Raw genomic sequence first — 17615 nt, 5'->3', positions numbered from 1 at the left:
ACAAAAAGAAAAGGAGTACTTGTGGCACCTTAGAAACTAAGAAATTTATTTGAGCATAAGCTTTTGTGAGCTACAGCTCACTTCATTCTGGGGATTGCAGGGGGCTGAGCAGCTGCAGCTGGTACCTTAAGGCCCTCATAAAGTCTTGCAAGGCTCAATCTTGTCCTCTTCCAGCACTTCTGTGGGGCCATGAGATGCTGCAGCTCTGATGTCAGCTATTGGCCCCCCAGCTTTCCATCCCCCCAGTAATCGTGGTTGTCACAGAGATGCTCTGGAGCCTGCAGGAAGAGGAGAGCTGGGTGAGACGCTCTCCTTGGGGTGGCATGTGCACTCTCATTCTCAATGGCTTCACTGCCTCCTGTTCCGTCCTGCTGGGGCAGGGTGTCCTTACCTGCCACCAACTTGGCTTGGCAGTGCTTGGGGTTGGAGTCGAAGACTGCAGCTGGAGGGCCGGGGAGGGGATGAGGTTCTGCTCCTATTGCAGGGTGGGGGTTGGGCTGTGGTCCCTGTGAGGGCTGGGGCCAAAGCCCTTACCAGCAAGTGTAACATCCCCAAAGGTTGTAGGGATGGAGCACTGGTAGGGCCCCTCCATTGTGGATGCTGCTCCCTTAGTGACATGTCCAAGTTGGGGGTGGAGCCATGGGAGCCTGGGGGGGGCTCATAATGTGGGGGTGGAGCCATGGTGTGGGTGGGGCTGGGGAGTGGGTGGGGCCTGTGCAATGACTGCCCAGTTGCCTGGTGTCCATTGTTGTGGGCGTGTCTGAGCACAATCAGCAGCATAAAGTGGCCCAGGTGGGAGGAGTGGGAGAGATCAGAGCCCCATGGCTGACTCCACTCTACCCCCCTCACTGCCCTGTGGCCTTATCAATGCTGCCAACCGGTACCTGAGCGCCGAACCCTTCCGCTTCCAGGTGGTGGCCACAGGCTCGGTGCTGCGGCTCCGCCAGGTCTGGGTGCTGCGCTTCATGCCCTCACAGGGAGCCGGGGCTGCCGGGCAGGCCCAGGAGAGCGGGCAGAGGGTGCATCTGCTCAGCTCCCTGCAGCGCTTCCTGGCAGCCGATCCCAACGGCAAAGTCACCTGTGACCAGGAGAGCCCGGGCCCGGGTGCCCTCTTCCTGCTGCGGCAGTACCCAGATGGCAAGGTGTGCAAACTCCACACACACACCCGAACTCCCCATTGCCCCCCACCCCAGGCACCAGCTCCATTGAGCCTGGGCCTCCCTCCTACTGCAGCAGCACCTGGAGGGCAAGGTGTGAGCCCCCAACTGCTCCCGCACCTTGCAGCCCATCTCAAGGTAGAGCCTGCAGCTCCCTGCCCTCCCTATGGGCAATCCCCCAGCACACCACCTCGGGGGACCTGACAGCTGTGGGAGGAGCAAAGCTGGGTGGGGCTCAGCTGGCAAATATCATCCAAGCCAAGGGCCTCCCCGTGGCTCAGTGGGGGTCCTTGCACTGAGCCGGGACATGAGGGAGTGCAGATGAGCTTGGGTGCCATGTCAAGTCAGAATTCGCTCTCCCACCAAGCAATCTCTGTGCTCTGGCCAAGGCCTTAGGGGCACCACACTATATTGGAGAGTGGCCATGGCCTCAGCCCACCAGTAGTGGGTCTCTACAACACAGGAGGGGTGGGGTCATCCCAGTCCCCCCACCATTAGTGAGTTGGGAAGGAAGTTTGTCCTGTGCCTGCTCAGATCCTCTACCCTGCAGCCACCAGGGGGCCACACATCCCCCAAGAAATCCCCCCTTTCCGGGGGCAGAGTTACTATGTCCCTATAGTGCAAATCCCTGGTTGGAGGTGACTGGGTGCTCCCTGGGGGCCGGTCGGCTCGGGGCCTGCTCTTAGGGTGCTGGTCCCACTGTAAGCTCCGGGGAGGGGGAGGAACTTTTTGCCTCCAGGCCAGTGGCTGGAGTCTGGCTGGGGTTGGTAGTGACCAAAAGCCTTCCCCCGGGCTGGCTGCTGAGGGGTCTGGGGCAGATAAGGGGTACACATCTCAACCTGGTGGCCCAGTGGGGCAGGCGCCCATGGCTCAGATGCCGTGGCTGGGAGCCTCGGAACAAGCCACGAGGCTGGCGGGGGGTGGAGCTCCTGAGCTGGGACTGACTGAGTCGCTTTGGATGTGGGCTGAAGCAGAGCCAGGGACAATGATGGCTCAGGGATCCTGGGGTCAAGAGGGTCCTGCCCATGGGTCGGGCGGAGCCAGGGGCTGAAGAGCAGGCAGACGACAAGCCGTCAAAGCTCACGTGTCAGCACCGACAGAGGGACCCAGCTGGGGGCGCTGCTGTGCTCTACGGCCCAGACATCCTCTCCTCAGACATAGGGGCCCTGCGGATTTCCCACCTTCACTTTACCAAGGAAATGGGGGATCCCACAGCTCCCTGGTCCCACTGCAGCCCAGGTGGGAGAGGTCTACGTACCCCTCTCCTGGGCCCTCTTCCAGCTGGCCCGGCCCCTCTGGCTCCTGAGCGTGGCTCATGTGGCAATGCTGGCTTCTCTCCTCCATGTGCCGACACACCCAGGTTTTCCTCTGGCTCCTGCCAGGCTCCCACATGCACACCGGGGCCCTGGATTGCTGTGCTGGGGGCTGCACAGGAGGAGCCAGCTCTGCCCCCTGAGGCATGCTGGCACCGGCCCCTCCTTGCTTGGGCGTGTGCCCTGCCCACAGGGAAGAGCCGCCTGTGCCCGCCCCCACCCTGGCACTGACTGGCTGCCCCTCCCGGCAGGTGTCCCTGCAGTGCGAGCTCTCCCAGCGCTACCTGGGTGGGGCCGAGGCCAACGTCACCTGCTTTGCCCAGACGGTGAGTGAGGGCGAGAAGTGGAGCCTGCACCTGGCCCAGCACCCCAACGGGCACATGCTGAACCTCGGCAAGCAGCGCTACATGCGCTGTGACCAGCAGACCGGGCACATGCGCTGCGACCGCGATCTGCCCTGGGGGCCCGAGGCCGTCATCACCCTCCACTTCGACCTCAAAGGTGGGCAGCCCCTCCTTGCTGCCTCAGGGGCGCTCTGCCCTGCTGGGGTGGGGGAGCTGAGGGGAGGTACTGGAGAGTAAAGGGGATAGGGAGCAGGTGGGGGGGGGGAGGTGTTGGGTGTGGGGTGGGTGCCATGTGGGAGCAGATCACAGAGGAGGGGGAAGATGTGAGCAGGGGAGTGGGGCATTGGGCACTGGGGTGGGTGGGTAAGGATCTGAGGGTGCAAGGAAGGATGTGGGAAGCCAGGGTACTGGGGTGGGATGGGGAATGTAGGTGTGGATGAGGTGGGGTGCATGCTGGCCTGTTGCATGTGCCCCACAGCATCACTGGGATTGCCAGTGGCTCAGATACCATACAGCTGGGAGAGCTGTTAGCCCAGCGGCACTGGGCCGTGGTGCCCCAGTGCCAGGGTGACTCTTTCTCTAATGTTGCCTTCCTGCCCTGTCTCTAGAGAGGAAGTATGGGCTGTGGAGCGGGGCTGGGAGCCTGCTGGCTGCCGACGGCTCACTACAGGCCGAGCTGTCCCCTCAAACACTTTACTCCCTGGAGCTGCGGGGTGGCCTGCTGGCCCTGCGGGACGCAGATGGCAGGTACCTGACCGGGAGGGAGAACACCGTCAAGACCTTCAAGACGGACAAGCCAGGGTGCGACGAGTTCTTTGCTCTGGAGCCCAGCGCTGCACAGGTCTCGCTGCGCACCTTCACCGGGGGCCACTTTGTCTGCTGCAGGCCGGGTGAGTGGGGCAGGATGGGGAACCCAGTGCTGCACCCAGATGGCACCACCTGCCCTGCTGCTATTGCCACTCCAGACCCGCCCCCCCTCTGGGCTGCTCTCCGGACGGGCAGCACATGCTGCAGCAGGAGAGGACCTGGCAGCCAGGCTCCATGTACTCTGGGGCATGCGGCACATAGAAAGCCTAGTAGTTGCAGCACTGGACTGGGACTAGATCTGGGTTCATTTCCTGGCTCCCTGTGGGACCTAGCTCAAGTCACTGCGTCTCTCTAGGCCTTTGTTCCCTATTTGCAAAATGGAGATAATGTTCTGTCCTTTGTCCTCCGTTTGTGTAGTGAAACAGTCAGATCTGCAGGGCAGGGACTGTCACTGTGTCTGTACAGCCCCTAGCACAATGGGGTCTGATCTTGGTTCAGGCCCCTATTGTTATCTGTTGTCAAGGTTCGTTCCCCACTCTGAACTCCAGCGTACAGATGTGGGGACCTGCATGAAAAAATCCCTAAGCTTATTTTTACCAGCTTAGATTAAAACTTCCCCAAGGTACAAACTATTTTGCCTTTTGTCCCTGGACCTTATTGCTGCCACCACCAAGCGTCTAACAAAAATAACAGGGAAAGTGCCCACTTGGAAACGTCTTTCCCCCAAAATCCCCCCAAGCCCTACACCCCCTTTCCTGGGGAAAGCTTGATAAAAATCCTCACCAATTTGCGTAGGTGAACACAGACCCAAACCCTTGGATCTTAAGAACAATGAAAAATCAATCAGGTTCTTAAAAGAAGAATTTTAATTAAAGAAAAAGTAAAAGAATCACCTCTGTAAAATCAGGATGGTAAATACCTTACAGGATAATCAGATTCAAAACATAGAGAATCCCTCTAGGCTAAACCTTAAGTTACAAAAAGACACAAAAACAGGAATATACATTCCATTCAGCACAGCTTATTTTATCAGCCATTTAAACAAAACAGAATCTAACGCATATCTAACTAGATTGCTTATTGTCCCTTTACAGGAGTTCTGACCTGCATTCCTGCTCTGGTCCCAGCAAAAGACAACACAGACAGAGAGAACACTTTGTTCTCCCCCCCCCAGCTTTGAAAGTATCTTGTCTCCTCATTAGTCATTTTGGTCAGGTGCCAGCGAGGTTATCTTAGCTTCTTAACCCTTTACAGGTGAAAGGGTTTTTCCTCTGGCCAGGAGGGATTTAAAGGTGTTTACCCTTCCCTTTATATTTATGAAATTGGTTCAGGCCCCTATTGTTATCTGTATTACACTACGGAGTGATCTGAATTCTGCAGCTAAATCCGGTGGTCTCTGACAAAGATGCAAGTCATTTGCAATATTGTACCCAGTGAATACAGAAATCTGCATTGTGTTGTTTCTTTTGTGTAAAGCATTGTACACCGGGCTGCCCCCACATGTTGAACACGGGCCCATGGGGTTTGGCATTAACAGATAGTCAGTAAGTTTTGTGGTTAACAGTCCGTCTAGCTGTCGGATATGCTGGCACCTCCTTTCCTAGCTGTTGTTTCAGGCTGTCTGCCTGTAGCCTCAGGCAGGTGTCCCTTTGTTAATTACCCTCCATTCATATTTTAAAGGGGGCTCTGCATTATGTGGGCAGCCACAGCATGCCAGTTAGCCCTTGGGATCTCTTCACAGAGCCAACATATCCCCATGTGCTGTGGTGGATGGAAGTTGCCGTGACTGGAGTAGGTCCGGCTGCAGCCAGCAGAGGGCAGCAGCGATACACATACTAGCCCTTCTGGGCCATGGGGGAGGGCGTTATTGACTCTCCGGGCTGGCACCATGCTGCCCGTCCTGTTACCATGCATCTCTTGCTGCCCACAGGGGCTGACATCTATGCCAACGCCATGTCCGTTGGCAACACGGAGATTTTCCAGCTGCTGCTGAATGATGTCACCAAGCAGGCCTGCTTTCGCAGCTCCTCCGGCACCTACCTCGCCGTGGTGAGTGTGGCCGGAGCCAGGGGATTGGCACAGATCCCCCAATGAGGGGAGATCGACAGAACCACCGACTTTGTCCTGCAGCGCGTTGCCTGCCACGGTGCAGCTCTGCGATCCACCAGCAGGGGTGAACACATCCCTGGGACTGAGGGATGTAGGCAACTGCCAGCACAGGGCAGGCTGGCCCTGGCTCTCCCCTGCCCTGCTATCCAATCCCAGCTGCTAGAGTGTGCCCCATTCCAGGAGTGGCCAATTGAGAGGGTGCCAGCAGGTTAGGGGTTAAACCCCCTTCCTTAGGGGTCTGGGCAGGAGGGCTTTGAATCTTGGTCCCTCTGTCCCTCCTCTGCCCAGCCCTGTGCCTAGCTGGTGCCCTCCTTAGCCCTGCCCCAGAGCTATGTTTGCCCCTCTCCTAGCGGGGCGTCAGGTGGTGACAGGGGAATATGGCTCCAGGGTAGGGTGACAGACAGCAAATATGAAAAATCGGGACGGGGGTGGGGGGTAATAGGAGCCTATATAAGAAAAAGACCCAAAAATCAGGACATCTGGTCACCCTACTCCAAGGACTGGGCCTGTGGCCAGACTCCCGCTGGGAGCTGGAGCAGCTCCTGATCCCCCCAAAGGGGGAGCGTGAGAGCTGAGCACCCGCCCTGCCCCGTAATGCTGCCTCCTTGCAGGGCCCCAATGACTCTGTGGTGAGCACCAGCACCCACGACAAGGGGGTCTGGTTCTCACTCCAGTACCGGGAGCAGAGGGTGACGCTGCGAATGGCTGACGGCAGACAAGTGGCCACCAGGCCCAACGGGCAGCTGCTGCTGGTGCCCGAGGCAGCAGGTAGGGGCAGGGTGCAGCCGATACCCCTAATCAGGGAGGGGGGTTGGCAATGCGATAGAGGCCCTTTCTCCTCACTGCCCCACGCTTCCCATCCAGCCCTGCGGCGGTGCTGATAAATCCCTCCCATGCAGTGGCTGTTCTGGGACTCACGTGACATGAGGCCAGGGTATCTCAGTGCCAGTGATCTGGGGAGGTGGAAACTGGGCTAACTGCCCCCCTTGGCTGCAGCCAGGGTTCGCCCTGGCCTTGGAGCAGGGTCCTGGAGCAGGGTCCAGGAGCAGGGTCCAAGCCTGCCCTGCAAGGAGAGTGTCCATTTCCAGGGCTTGCTCTTCAGCAGCAATGGTGATTTTGGGTGCACAGAAGCTTTGGTTTCTCCACTCGATCCCTGCCCTGGAGGGGTGGGACAGAAGGAGGGTCCAGGGCCCTACTCTGAAGCGTCACCTACCCCCATTCCCCCTATCCCCCCCATATACCAAAGGGATGGTTCTCAGCAGCAGCCCCTCTTGACCTGACTTGACTGAGCTTTGGCCCTTTCTGCCCCCGCACAGCACCTCTGCAGGGCCGGTAGCCTCCATCCCGAGCCCCATGTGGGGCCAGCTGGAGCTAACGCTGCCTGCTGGGATCTGTGCCCTCAGGCAAGAAGGAGGAGTTCCTGCTGCTTCTGGTGAACCGGCCCCTGCTGATCCTGCAGAGCGAGGCTGGCTTCGTGGGGCTGTTCCCCGGGACGCAGCGCCTGGACGGGAACCGGCCAGCCTACGACGCCAGCACCCTGGCGCTCAGCGAGGACGGCTTCTGCCACTTCAGAGTCGGTGCGGCATGGGGTTCCTGCCAGGGGCTTGGGCGTGGAGACGCCAGGAGGCTGGGGATACAATGGGCTGGGGAGTACTAGGCATGGGGGGGGTACCAGGGTATCCATGCCAGGGGCTGGACTGTGGGGGTACAGGGTGATGAGGCTGTGCAGGCACTGGGGTATCCCTGGGGATGGGGGTGCTAGGGGATCCCCACTGGAGGTGGGAGAAGGGGCCCCTGGCCACGTCTTAGGAAGTGGGGTTGCCCAGGGTACCCCTGCCCAGGCTGGAAATGCCCTCCTCTGTCACTGGGGACACAGTCAATGAATTGCTGAAGGCCCCCAGCTCCTCCTCTTCCCATCTGGTGCAGTAGCCAGCACTCCAAAGGAAAGGGGGAAGCGCCTCCTGCCTCTCCCATAATCCTTCGAGGAGCAGAGTCCACGCTGGCCCCAGCTAGTGTCCGCTCTGCAGCAAGGTTCTGGTGTGCATCTCCTGGAGTGATTCCACACGTAACATCCTGCGGAAGCCTCCCTAGGTTAACATGAACCCAAGTGTGCCTTTCACGGTGGCTGCCCCCTCCGCCATGATCCTCATGTCACCTGGCCCTAACTGCCCCCTTTGGCCTGCAGCCAACAAGTACTGGAGCCTGGACAAGGACGGGCTGGTCATGGCGAGTGAAGACCACCCCAGCAACTTCTCCCTCCAGTTCGTCTCCTCCAGCTGCCTCGTGCTCAAGGCTCCCAACAAGAAGTACCTGGTGGTGGAGGCAGGGGGCCGCCTGTGGGCAGGGGCCTCAGACGCAGCCTCTGCCACACCCTTCCGCTACTGAGGGTTGCTAGCCCCTGAAATAAACTTCTCTTCCACTGTCTCAGCCGTTGCCAGCCTATTGCTGGGACCCCTCCCCTCTTGCTGCCACCCAGTCATTGCCCATCTCTCCTCACTATCAGTATCCCTCCTGCTAACCGGAGAGTGGGTCCGGGCTGGGGCAAACAGTGCAGGCTGGCATGGGCCTGGCCTGCCACCTGGAGCCGGCTGCTGGGAGGAGATGTGGCCCATGGGGAGGGAGGCGAGTTAATGGGGCTTCTCCAAGCCAGAGCAGTGCTATGTGGAGCAGAGAGCATTCATGTGCTCTGAAGTGGGAGCAGGTGGCTGTTGCTGCCCTCTAGTGGACCAGGGAGGGAGGTGCCTTCTTGCTGCCCCCTGGGGGAAGCCCTACTCTAATGAAAAGGCTCCAGGCAGCAGCAGTAGCAGAAAAATAAATATTTATTGGAAAATAGTATTGATTCGGAGGGTGCGAGAGGAGGGGAAAAAGTGCCACAGTCACTGCTACAGCAAACAACACTGAATCTGGGGGAGTGGGCGCAAACACCTCCCCATCAGTCACTGCACACATGCGATAGACAGGAGCTTATTAATACTTACGGGGGGCCCTGGGCGTCTGCCCCTCCGCCCCCATGCTGAAATGGGAGGACACAGCAGGTGCAGGCATGATCCCTGGGGGTGTGGTCTGGGCCAGGGGCCACCTGGCCTTGTGTGCGTGGGCTCGAACAAACTCTAAGCCCTGGCTGTAGGGGCCAGAATGGGATCCATGACAGCTCCCAGCAGCCTCTTTCCCCCCTTTCCCCCCCAATGCCTGGCAGGTGGGGGAGGGCGGTGCCTGCAGCAGGTGAGTGATGCCTGGGCACATGGAATGGCTGCTTCATGAGGCGCCAGGTCCAGGATGCGAGTTACAGTCTCTCTCCAAGTCACTGGGCACACCAGCGGTGGCTTCCTGCCCAGAAGGGGCTGATGTGGAATGTGGCTGTGGCTGGGTCTAGCTCTGCTCCAAGGGGCTGGGACGCTGCCATCAGACCAGCTGTGGAGGGAGGGAATGCGTGGCCTCGGTCCCAGGCACTGGGGCAATGCGTAGCCTTGTCTGGCCCAGAACAACCTGGATGGAGCCTTAGTACGAATCCACCCTAGAGGGAGATAAACAGGAGAGAGCCTGGCCGTCAATAGCAGCCTCTCCAACCCCACCCTGCACAGGGCTCTGGCTGGGGGGAGCTTCCCTCACATCCCTGGGCAACCCTGTCACCCCAACTGCTTCCCCACCCTCCCGTGAATCTGTCCTCGTAGTGGGGAGAGGCAGCCAATCAGAGGAGAGGAGTGCAGATGAGGAAACCGAGGCAGGGCAGTCAGGAATGGCACCCAGGAGTCCTGATCCCCAGGCATGTGCATGAGCCGCTTGCCCAGCCTTTCCTGTTTGTATCATCAGCGTTTTCTCTCCCCACTTTCCCTCCCTCACCCTGTCTCCACCACAGCCTCCCTCTTTGCCCATTACCTAGTTATTCCCTCATTTCCACTAGCCCAGAAGGTCCAGTCTCCCCCTGTCCCAGTGCTTTTTCACCCCTTGGATCCTGTCTCCCTCCCCATCCCAGCTCCTCCCCTGCCCCGTGTTACCCCTCCAGACCCTGCCCACACCTGCTCAGTCTCCCACTGCCTCCCAGTGCTGCTGCTTCTCAGGGCAGGAAGTGGCGGGGGTTGGGTACCTGGAAAAGGAGGCCAGGGTGAGGATGCCCAGGAGCAGCTCGACAGCGTAGAAGAGCAGCAGGATGGCATTGAGAATGGCCTCCAGCCGCAGGGCGTAGGTCTGCAGCAGCAGGTAATAGGCCGCCATCACTGCCGCTGGGAATGTCAAGGCCAGGCTGATGGAGAGCGGCACCTTCCGCTGGCACAGGTTCCCCTTGGAGCCTGCCACGTGGCACAGTTAGTAAGGCAACTGATCCCTACCCTGCAGCCAGTCACGCACGCAGCTTCCTGGAGGGGCACGACTGTGGGGACAGATTGCTGGGGGATTGGGATATGGAGCCTATCCCCTCTAGGACACAGGCTCCAATCCAGCCCAAGGGCAGGGAATGGGACATGGAGCCTTTCCTCTCTAGGGCTCTGGCTCCAATCTGGCCCCGGTCCAGGGACCTGGATGGCTCAGGCAAAGAGCTCTTCAGCTCAAGGCACTGATCCATCTCCAAGCTGAGTGAGCAAAAGTCAGTCATGTGCTGGCTGCTTGGCGGCCCAGTGAAATCAGACACCAGTCCAGCCCTCTCAGAGGTGTTTGCCTGCAAGGGGCTGCTTGCCCTGTTGTTCATCTTAGGCACTCACCAAAAAATATCCGAGTGACTTCAATGCCGAGGTAGAGGAAGAGCATGACAAGATCCAGGGCCAGGTTGGCAGAGGGGTATGGTAATAGCAGCCCTGTGAACACAAGCCCTGTTTCAGGAGGAGTGCAAGGCCCCCAAACCCTCTTTCTGGCATGTCACTGTCCCTCACCCAGGACAGGCTCCTAAGGAAGAGGAGATGGCCGTGAACAGCTAGTGGTTCTCAGCCTGAAGGCCTTCCTCTAGGGACGGCAAGTCTGGTGGAGAGCCCTAGAGAGGTGCCAGCAGGACCACAGAAATGCAGTGCAGAGAGAGGCTCATCTAACAGGTCCTGGCCTTTGCTCAGCATCAGAGCCAAATGCTAATGGCTTCCTCTTACTCCTCCTCCCACCAGACGCAGCCCTGCAACGGGCTGGGAGTGGCTGAAACGCATGCATGGGCTGAGAGGCATGAGGGTCTTCGGTAGAATAAGTCAGCTGGCACTCCACTGGACTTGTCCTGCCTGCCTTGCCCTCAGTCAAGTGGCACTTGATGGCACAGCACAGCGGGCAGCCCTAGTGATCTGAAATGGAGGCTGGAATGGCAGCGGAGGGAACTCACCTTTATAGATGAATATGAAGATCTCCAGGAGGAAGTAAGTGGCATAATACCATCCATTGAGGAAGAGCAGGATTTCCAGGGGTGTAGAGGAGAGCTGGCGGCCTAGGGGATGGGCAGATGAACAGCATGAATGGGCGAGGTGCTGCTCCCCATGCAGGCCTGCCGCCCTCATTCTTCCCCACAAAGGGGGCAGAGGAAGCCAGAAGGGCCTGAGCTGCATTAACCCCTAACTCCCCATGGGAGCCCCGTCCTCGTAGGATGAGGGATTGTCTGTCTCTCTGAGATAGGATGAACACAAGGGACTGACTCAGAGGATAGGTGGTCAAGGTACTGGCCTGGATCCCTTCCCAGCTCTGCAACAGGCTCCTTGCATGACCCTGGTCAAGCCACTAAACACAGACTTACAAAGAGATGTAGGCACCTAAAGATGTAGACAGGTGCCCACCTGCCTCTTTAGGCACCTCAAAATCTGATCCCGAGTCTCTCTGGGCCTCAGTTTCCCATCTGTAAAATGAGGATAAGAATCCTTCCTTTCTCCCAGCTTTTGTCTAGTTTGTTTCACGGGGACAGGGGCTGGTTCTCGCAATGCATTAGTGCAGCACAATGGAGCCCTGGTCTCAGCTGGGGCTGCTGGGTGCTATTGTGATTTCATAGCGTCTAAGGCCAGAAAGGATCACTGAGTCTGACCTCCTGTATAGCACAGGTTGCCAAGTTACCCCAGAGGCTGGGTGAGCTGCCACTTGGAGCTGACCTCACTTCTGGCATGAGTCCAGTAACGTGTTTGACTAAAGCATCTTCCATAGAGGTGATGTGAATCCCCCTTTTCCCTGGGTCATTTTTGCCCGTGGTCTGTCCCCTCACTGTTGGGAACATGGGCCTACTGTCTAATTTTAATTTGTCCAGCTTCAGCTTCCAGCCGTTGGTTCGTGGTCAGCTCTTCTCTGCTAGAAGCAGGCAGTGTGGGTCTCTAAGCCTCTCCACTTTCTGTCTGCAGGCAGGAGCTTTCCCCACTATATTTTGGTTTTTCTCCCTCTGCTTGGAGCCACTCTTGGCAGGAAGAGGATTTCTGAGAACAGGACAGTGGTATTTAAAAAGAAAACCTGGCAGGGCAGCAGGTCCAGCTAAGATCAAAGAGCTCCTGCACATGCCCAGCTGCACAGTAGGGTGCCACCTGCCCCACTTTACAGCTGGGTGTCAGGCAGCAAGGAGTGAAATTCAGCAGCAGGAGCTGGTTTTGCAGACTCTCCAAGCCGGCTGTTCCTAGTTGCTTGGTGCTTCAGGCCAAAGTGAAACACTGACTCCAACAGCAGTGATGTGACAGACAAGCTGTCAGCTGTGTGGGCTGGTCTTTCAGCAGCAGAACATGATGTTTTGGAAGTAACAAGCCAGAGACCCATGGCTGTTGTCTTCTGTTCTGACTGGGGTGAAATAAAGTTCCCAGGAATATGTCTGTAAAGGGTGGATTCTCTGTGACTTTAAGTATTTAAACCACAATTTGAGGACTTCAGTAACTCAGCCAGAGGTTAGGGGTCTATTTCAGGAGTGGGTGGGTGGGTGGGTGAGGTTCTGTGGCCTGCAATGTGCAGGGGGTCAGACTAGATCAGGGGTGGGGAAACTACGGGCCAGAGGCCATATGAGGCCCTTCAAATGTTTTAATCTGGCCCTCGAGCTTCCGCCAGGGAGCGGGGTGTGAAACTTGGCCCATCCTGGACTAGATGATCATGATGGTCCCTTCGGACCTTAAAGTCTATAAGATGACAGAACCCTGTAGTAAGCGGTGTTTTCAAGGTACCGATCGATGGTAATCAGGTTTGTGATGAGAATGGATCTTAGTGCCAAAGCTAACGCTGCCTGACTCTTGACTGTTTTCATCCCAGCCCCTGCTGGCTGTAGCTCTGTACTTTGCATTGAGGCTTCCAGGCCTGGGCTCTGAGGGCAAGCTGCTTTTCAGCACCCTTTGAGCCAGCTGGGGGCAGTGGATCTGGGTGGGGAGGTGCCCGGTGCTTTCCTGAGAGATAAAATCTGCTCATTTTGTTTTTAAGCCAGCTCCTGAAGGTCCAGGAGGGGGCGATTGGGCAGGGACACCCTCTCCATCACCACCTGGGGAGATAGGCTTGGAGGCAATCAGGGGGAAACAGGGCTGGGGGGGAAGGCACAGTTCCGTCCATGGGGTGGGGGAAGGGGAGGCAGGTGGCCCCCCTGGGATGGAGTGGGGGAAGGGACGTGCCCCCCCCCGTGGAGGGGAAGGTCAAGGACCCTTCCCGCGAGAACGGGGTCACGTGGCAGCCCCAGGGTGGTCAGGGAAGTGGGGGGTCACGTGGCACCCCATGTAGAAGGTGGGGCAGGGGGACGTGCGCCCCCGAAGGTGGGGATAGGGAGGAGGTCACGTGTCTTTCCCGCAAGGATTAGGAGTCACGTGGCACAGCCCCCCCCCGGAATTGCCCCCCAGGGATGCTGCCGCCCCGTGCTCGGTGAAGGCTCCTGGGGAGGGTGTCCCACGCACTGGGCTGGAGGGGGGAGGAGGGAAATCCGGGATCCCCTCCCCCAGTCCCGCACTTACTTCTGGGCGCCATCTTCCATCTCCATGGAAACTGCCATCCAGCGCCATCGCTTCCGGGAACGCGGGAGGGGGAAGCGGAAGTGCGGGGCCAGAGCGGCTCGCGCCGCTCCATCCGGCTCAGCCCCGCGGCTCGATGGTGCGGGAGGACCCGCCGGGCCTGAGCAGCGAGGGCTACGTTGGGTGGCGGAGGCAGGTACCCCGGGCTGGGGCTCTGCGTAAAGCTCCAGCTCCCGGAGTCCCGACATCTCTGCTCGCCTTGCTCTCCAGCCAGCCCAGGGCCCCCCGAGCCGTGGGCGGCCCCCGGGGGGCCTGCAGGCTCAGACGCCCCCCCATTGATTATTGGCTTAACACCTGGGTTCGACGCCCGTCTCCTGTCTGCGCGGCTCGTTCCCTTTGCCCACCCGCAGCTGGCGACATTGCGATGCTCCCCCGGCTCTTGCCTCCAGGAGCTGGGGGTTTATGGCGAGACTTGGCAACGCTGCCAAGGGGCTGATGGTTAATATTGGGGGCCTCATAGTCCCCAAACGACCCCTGGCACCGCTTCCCAATGATGCCCTGCATCTGCCTTCAGCACCCTGACCCACAGACCATACAGGTGATTTGGAGATATCCCTCCCTCTGCATTGGTGTAGTCCCCATTGCTCACCAGTGACCCCCGCATTCCCTTCCCCTAAGCAGAATAGCTGGTTCACTGTCCGACCTCGTCCGCTCAGCAGTGCAGGCCTGCAGCCTGTCTGGAAAAAGGAAATACTGTGGTTCTGAATCATGGAATTTATTTCTGAGTAACTCCCGAGCTGTACTCCCTCAGCTCTGATCACCACCAGACACCATCCAGATCCCCTCCTCTGGAGCAGGCAGCTTGGAAATAAACCAATTCTGAAAACACAGCTTACTGGCAAGCTGAAGGGTTTCTCCATTCAGCTGAGAACATTAGGCTAGCAAGTGCTTCATGTTCTCGCCCCTCCAAGATTGGGGTGGCATGGGAAACAAGGGCTGTGTTATGTGGGTCTATATGTAACTCTGCCTGCCCTATGTTATGGCACTATTCCCCATACAAACTTCTACCCTGGTCTTTACCAAGACTCTGCACCCTGCCCAGCCCTCCAACACAGGCTGATGGAGGAATTCAGCAGTTGCCTATTCAGTCCATGCAGTAATGCCTACTGTGCGGTAGGAATGCAGACCCTACTGCTTCCAGCGCCAGTCAAGGTGACCAGATGTCCCCATTTTATAGGGACAGTCCTGATATTTGGGGCTTTTTCTTATATAGGCAACAATTACCCCCACCCCATCCTGATTTTTCACATTTGCCATCTGGTCACCCTAACCGGTATTGTCTTATTGTCTCCTGCCTACTGCTTAGATTGTCAGCTCTTTAGGGTGGCAGCCATCTCTGTTCTGTGTTTCTGAAGTGCCTAGCTCAGCAGGGCCGTGATCCATGACTGGGGAACGACTAAACACCACAGAAAGAAAAGGAGTACTTGTGGCACCTTAGAGACTAACCAATTTATTTGAGCATAAGCTTTCGTGAGCTACAGCTCACTTCATTGGATACATACTGTGGAAAGTGTAGAAGATCTTTTTATACACACAAAGCATGAAAAAATGGGTGTTTACCACTATAAAAGGTTTTCTCTCCCCCCACTCCACTCTCCTGCTGGTAATAGCTTATCTAAAGTGATCACTCTCCTTACAATGTGTATGATAATCAAGGTGGGCCATTGCCAGCACAAATCCAGGGTTTAACAAGAACGTCTGGGGGGGAGAGGGGTAGGAAAAAACAAGGGGAAATAGGTTACCTTGCATAATGACTTAGCCACTCCCGGTCTCTATTCAAGCCTAAGTTAATTGTATCCAATTTGCAAATGAATTCCAATTCAACAGTCTCTCGCTGGAGTCTGGTTTTGAAGTTTTTTTGTTGTAATATCGCAACTTTCATGTCTGTAATCGCGTGACCAGAGAGATTGAAGTGTTCTCCGACTGGTTTATGAATGTTATAATTCTTGACATCTGGTTTGTGTCCATTTATTCTTTTACGTAGAGACTGTCCAGTTTGACCAATGTACATGGCAGAGGGGTCCATTGTCTACAGCCAAGCTCTGCAATACAACCGCATTTGCTCCAACCCCTCAGACAGAGACAAACACCTACAAGATCTCTATCAAGCATTCTTACAACTACAATACCCACCTGCGGAAGTGAAGAAACAGATTGATAGAGCCAGAAGAGTCCCCAGAAGTTACCTACTACAGGACAGGCCTAACAAAGAAAATAACAGAACGCCACTAGCCGTCACCTTCAGCCCCCAACTAAAACCCCTCCAACGCATTATTAAGGATCTACAACCTATCCTGAAGGATGACCCAACACTCTCACAAATCTTGGGAGACAGGCCAGTCCTTGCCTACAGACAGCCCCCCAACCTGAAGCAAATACTCACCAGTAACCACATACCACACAACAGAACCACTAACCCAGGAACCTGTCCTTGCAACAAAGCCCGTTGCCAACTGTGCCCACATATCTATTCAGGGGACACCATCATAGGGCCTAATCACATCAGCCACACTATCAGAGGCTCGTTCACCTGCACATCCACCAATGTGATATATGCCATCATGTGCCAGCAATGCCCCTCTGCCATGTACATTGGTCAGACTGGACAGCCTCTACGTAAAAGAATAAATGGACACAAATCAGATGTCAAGAATTATAACATGCGTGTGTCCTGGCCATTGGACTCCTGCCTCCAGTATGGGAATTAGCTGCAATGTGGGCTAGAACAGAACAGTGTTTGGGGGCGGGGGACACATAGGATAGACCAGGGCCTGGGGTAAGGAGGGTGCACCCAAAACATGCACACACAAGGAGGTTTCTGGAAAATGAAGCCAATTTATTGTCTCATAATTTACAAAAATACACAGGTACAAAAGGAGGGTCTACCACCAGGACAGGCCTAACGTTGAGCGGCTAGGACAGGCTGAGTCCTGGCATCTCATCCCACCAGATATGCAAAGCGGAGGCCAAATGGAGCCAATACCGGACAGGATCCCATTGGTCAGGCGGCGAGTGAGCTGTGCGTAGGGCTGGAGGAAGGATTGTTCTGGATGAAGAGGAGCCACGCTGCAGTTACAGGACAGGAGTCCTCAGCCAAACCTGGTTGGCACTTCGGATCTCTCCTCAGAGAGGCTGCAGCTGGGTCCAGAGAGAAAGGGGCAGGAGTAGCTCGCTGATCTGGAAGAGGGGAGTGGAATGAGGTATCGGAGATGAGGGAGAGCCTGAGCGGGCAACCAGGAAAGCAGCAGGTGCGAGGATGACACGTCTCTTGATGGGACCTCTCCAGCCTGTTTAGTTCGTGGGATGGAGCGCGAGACCAGGCTTGAGAGACACTGGCTTCTCAGACAGCCGATAGAGAGCACAGGTGGAACGGCGGGCACCATGCCAGCCAGCTGGGAGCAGCCATGGACCGGCCATAGCTCTGGGTCCTGGAGGAAGCCATCAGCTGCGGACCTGAGCAAACTCCTTGCGCAGCCATAGGGAGTCCTGGTAGAAGCGGGGGTCACCCAGGTGCAAGGCCGTCCTCTTGTAGAAGTAGCAGTACAGCACGGCCGCTGGGGACAGCGAGAGGAAGGTGAGACAATACAGCCGGCTGGGGAATGTCCTCTCCCCCACCCCATCCTCCATCTGCTGGATCACCCCAGTGTGCCCTGGGGACCTCCAGGACAGATAGAGCCTCACTGAGATCCAGCCCCCATGGGAAGGGGTTGGTACGGCTCATGGGAACGTAGAGCTGCCATTCCCTAACAAACCCACCCCAAGTCCAGCCTGGAGAAACTGCAGGGAAGGCAGATGGGGTCAGCCCACTTCCAGCTCTGGTAGCTCTGCTTTGGGGCTGTTGTCTGTGTTTGTGTGTTGGGGTCCATGATGGAGCTTGGCTCTTACCCAGCCGCTGGAACACAAAGAGGGCCTGCAGCCCGTCCGTCCACACAAAGTGGGTGGCGTTTTTCCAGCGCAGGTTCTGAAGGAAAGAGAGGC

At 57.2% G+C, this 17615-nt stretch overlaps 3 protein-coding genes across 10 annotated transcripts in view; 1 reads left to right on the top strand and 2 right to left on the bottom strand.

Moving 5' to 3' along the window:
* The first annotated feature begins 821 nt into the window (after window positions 1-821).
* LOC140913283 (fascin-like) lies at window positions 822-7376 on the top strand. Its single transcript, XM_073349375.1, has 6 exons — window positions 822-1142; window positions 2722-2971; window positions 3423-3704; window positions 5552-5670; window positions 6405-6498; window positions 7047-7376. The coding sequence occupies exons 1-6, from the start codon at window positions 822-824 to the stop codon at window positions 7064-7066; spliced, it is 1086 nt and encodes a 361-aa protein (XP_073205476.1). The 3' UTR covers window positions 7067-7376.
* A 1155-nt stretch (window positions 7377-8531) lies between these two features.
* On the bottom strand, window positions 8532-13654 carry TMEM216 (transmembrane protein 216). 2 transcript variants are annotated; one of them, XM_073346926.1, is made up of 5 exons: window positions 13581-13654; window positions 11021-11122; window positions 10425-10517; window positions 9815-10016; window positions 8532-9244 (listed from the first exon to the last, which is right to left on the bottom strand). In XM_073346926.1, the coding sequence occupies exons 1-5, from the start codon at window positions 13591-13593 to the stop codon at window positions 9229-9231; spliced, it is 426 nt and encodes a 141-aa protein (XP_073203027.1). In that variant the 5' UTR covers window positions 13594-13654; the 3' UTR covers window positions 8532-9228. The 2 variants fall into 2 exon arrangements, with proteins under 2 accessions (XP_073203027.1, XP_073203026.1); XM_073346925.1 differs by lacking the exon at window positions 13581-13654 and having other exon boundaries at window positions 11021-11674.
* A 2798-nt stretch (window positions 13655-16452) lies between these two features.
* The window catches only part of LOC140912472 (transmembrane protein 138), a 41000-nt gene continuing 39837 nt past the window's right edge, over window positions 16453-17615 (bottom strand). For 5 of the 7 annotated variants that reach the window (XM_073346916.1, XM_073346917.1, XM_073346915.1 and 2 more), the window contains 2 exons: window positions 17394-17598; window positions 16453-17191 (listed from right to left, as the gene is read on the bottom strand). In XM_073346916.1, the coding sequence (XP_073203017.1) occupies window positions 17079-17191; window positions 17394-17598 (318 nt within the window). In that variant the 3' untranslated portion in view covers window positions 16453-17078. The remainder of the gene's footprint in view (window positions 17192-17393; window positions 17599-17615) is intronic. The other 2 variants (XM_073346918.1, XM_073346922.1) reach the window with 1 other exon arrangement.

This window comes from Lepidochelys kempii, chromosome 6 (genome assembly GCF_965140265.1).
Source record: "Lepidochelys kempii isolate rLepKem1 chromosome 6, rLepKem1.hap2, whole genome shotgun sequence".
NCBI classification, from domain to species: Eukaryota; Metazoa; Chordata; order Testudines; family Cheloniidae; genus Lepidochelys; species Lepidochelys kempii.
Note: the sequence above shows the minus strand (reverse complement) of the source record. Positions and strands in the feature narration are given on the sequence as shown.

Coding starts and splice junctions, on each gene's coding strand:
- TMEM216 (XM_073346925.1), bottom strand. CDS start 11,240: ATGCAGCTCAGGCCCTTCTGGCTTCCTCTGCCCCCTTTGTGGGGAAGA. Junction 10,518..11,020: donor CTTCATATTCATCTATAAAG/GTGAGTTCCCTC, acceptor TTGTGTTCACAG/GGCTGCTATTACCATACCCC. Junction 10,017..10,424: donor AGTCACTCGGATATTTTTTG/GTGAGTGCCTAA, acceptor GCCACGTGGCAG/GCTCCAAGGGGAACCTGTGC.
- LOC140913283 (XM_073349375.1), top strand. CDS start 822: ATGGCTGACTCCACTCTACCCCCCTCACTGCCCTGTGGCCTTATCAAT. Junction 2,972..3,422: donor CCTCCACTTCGACCTCAAAG/GTGGGCAGCCCC, acceptor CCCTGTCTCTAG/AGAGGAAGTATGGGCTGTGG. Junction 3,705..5,551: donor CTTTGTCTGCTGCAGGCCGG/GTGAGTGGGGCA, acceptor TGCTGCCCACAG/GGGCTGACATCTATGCCAAC.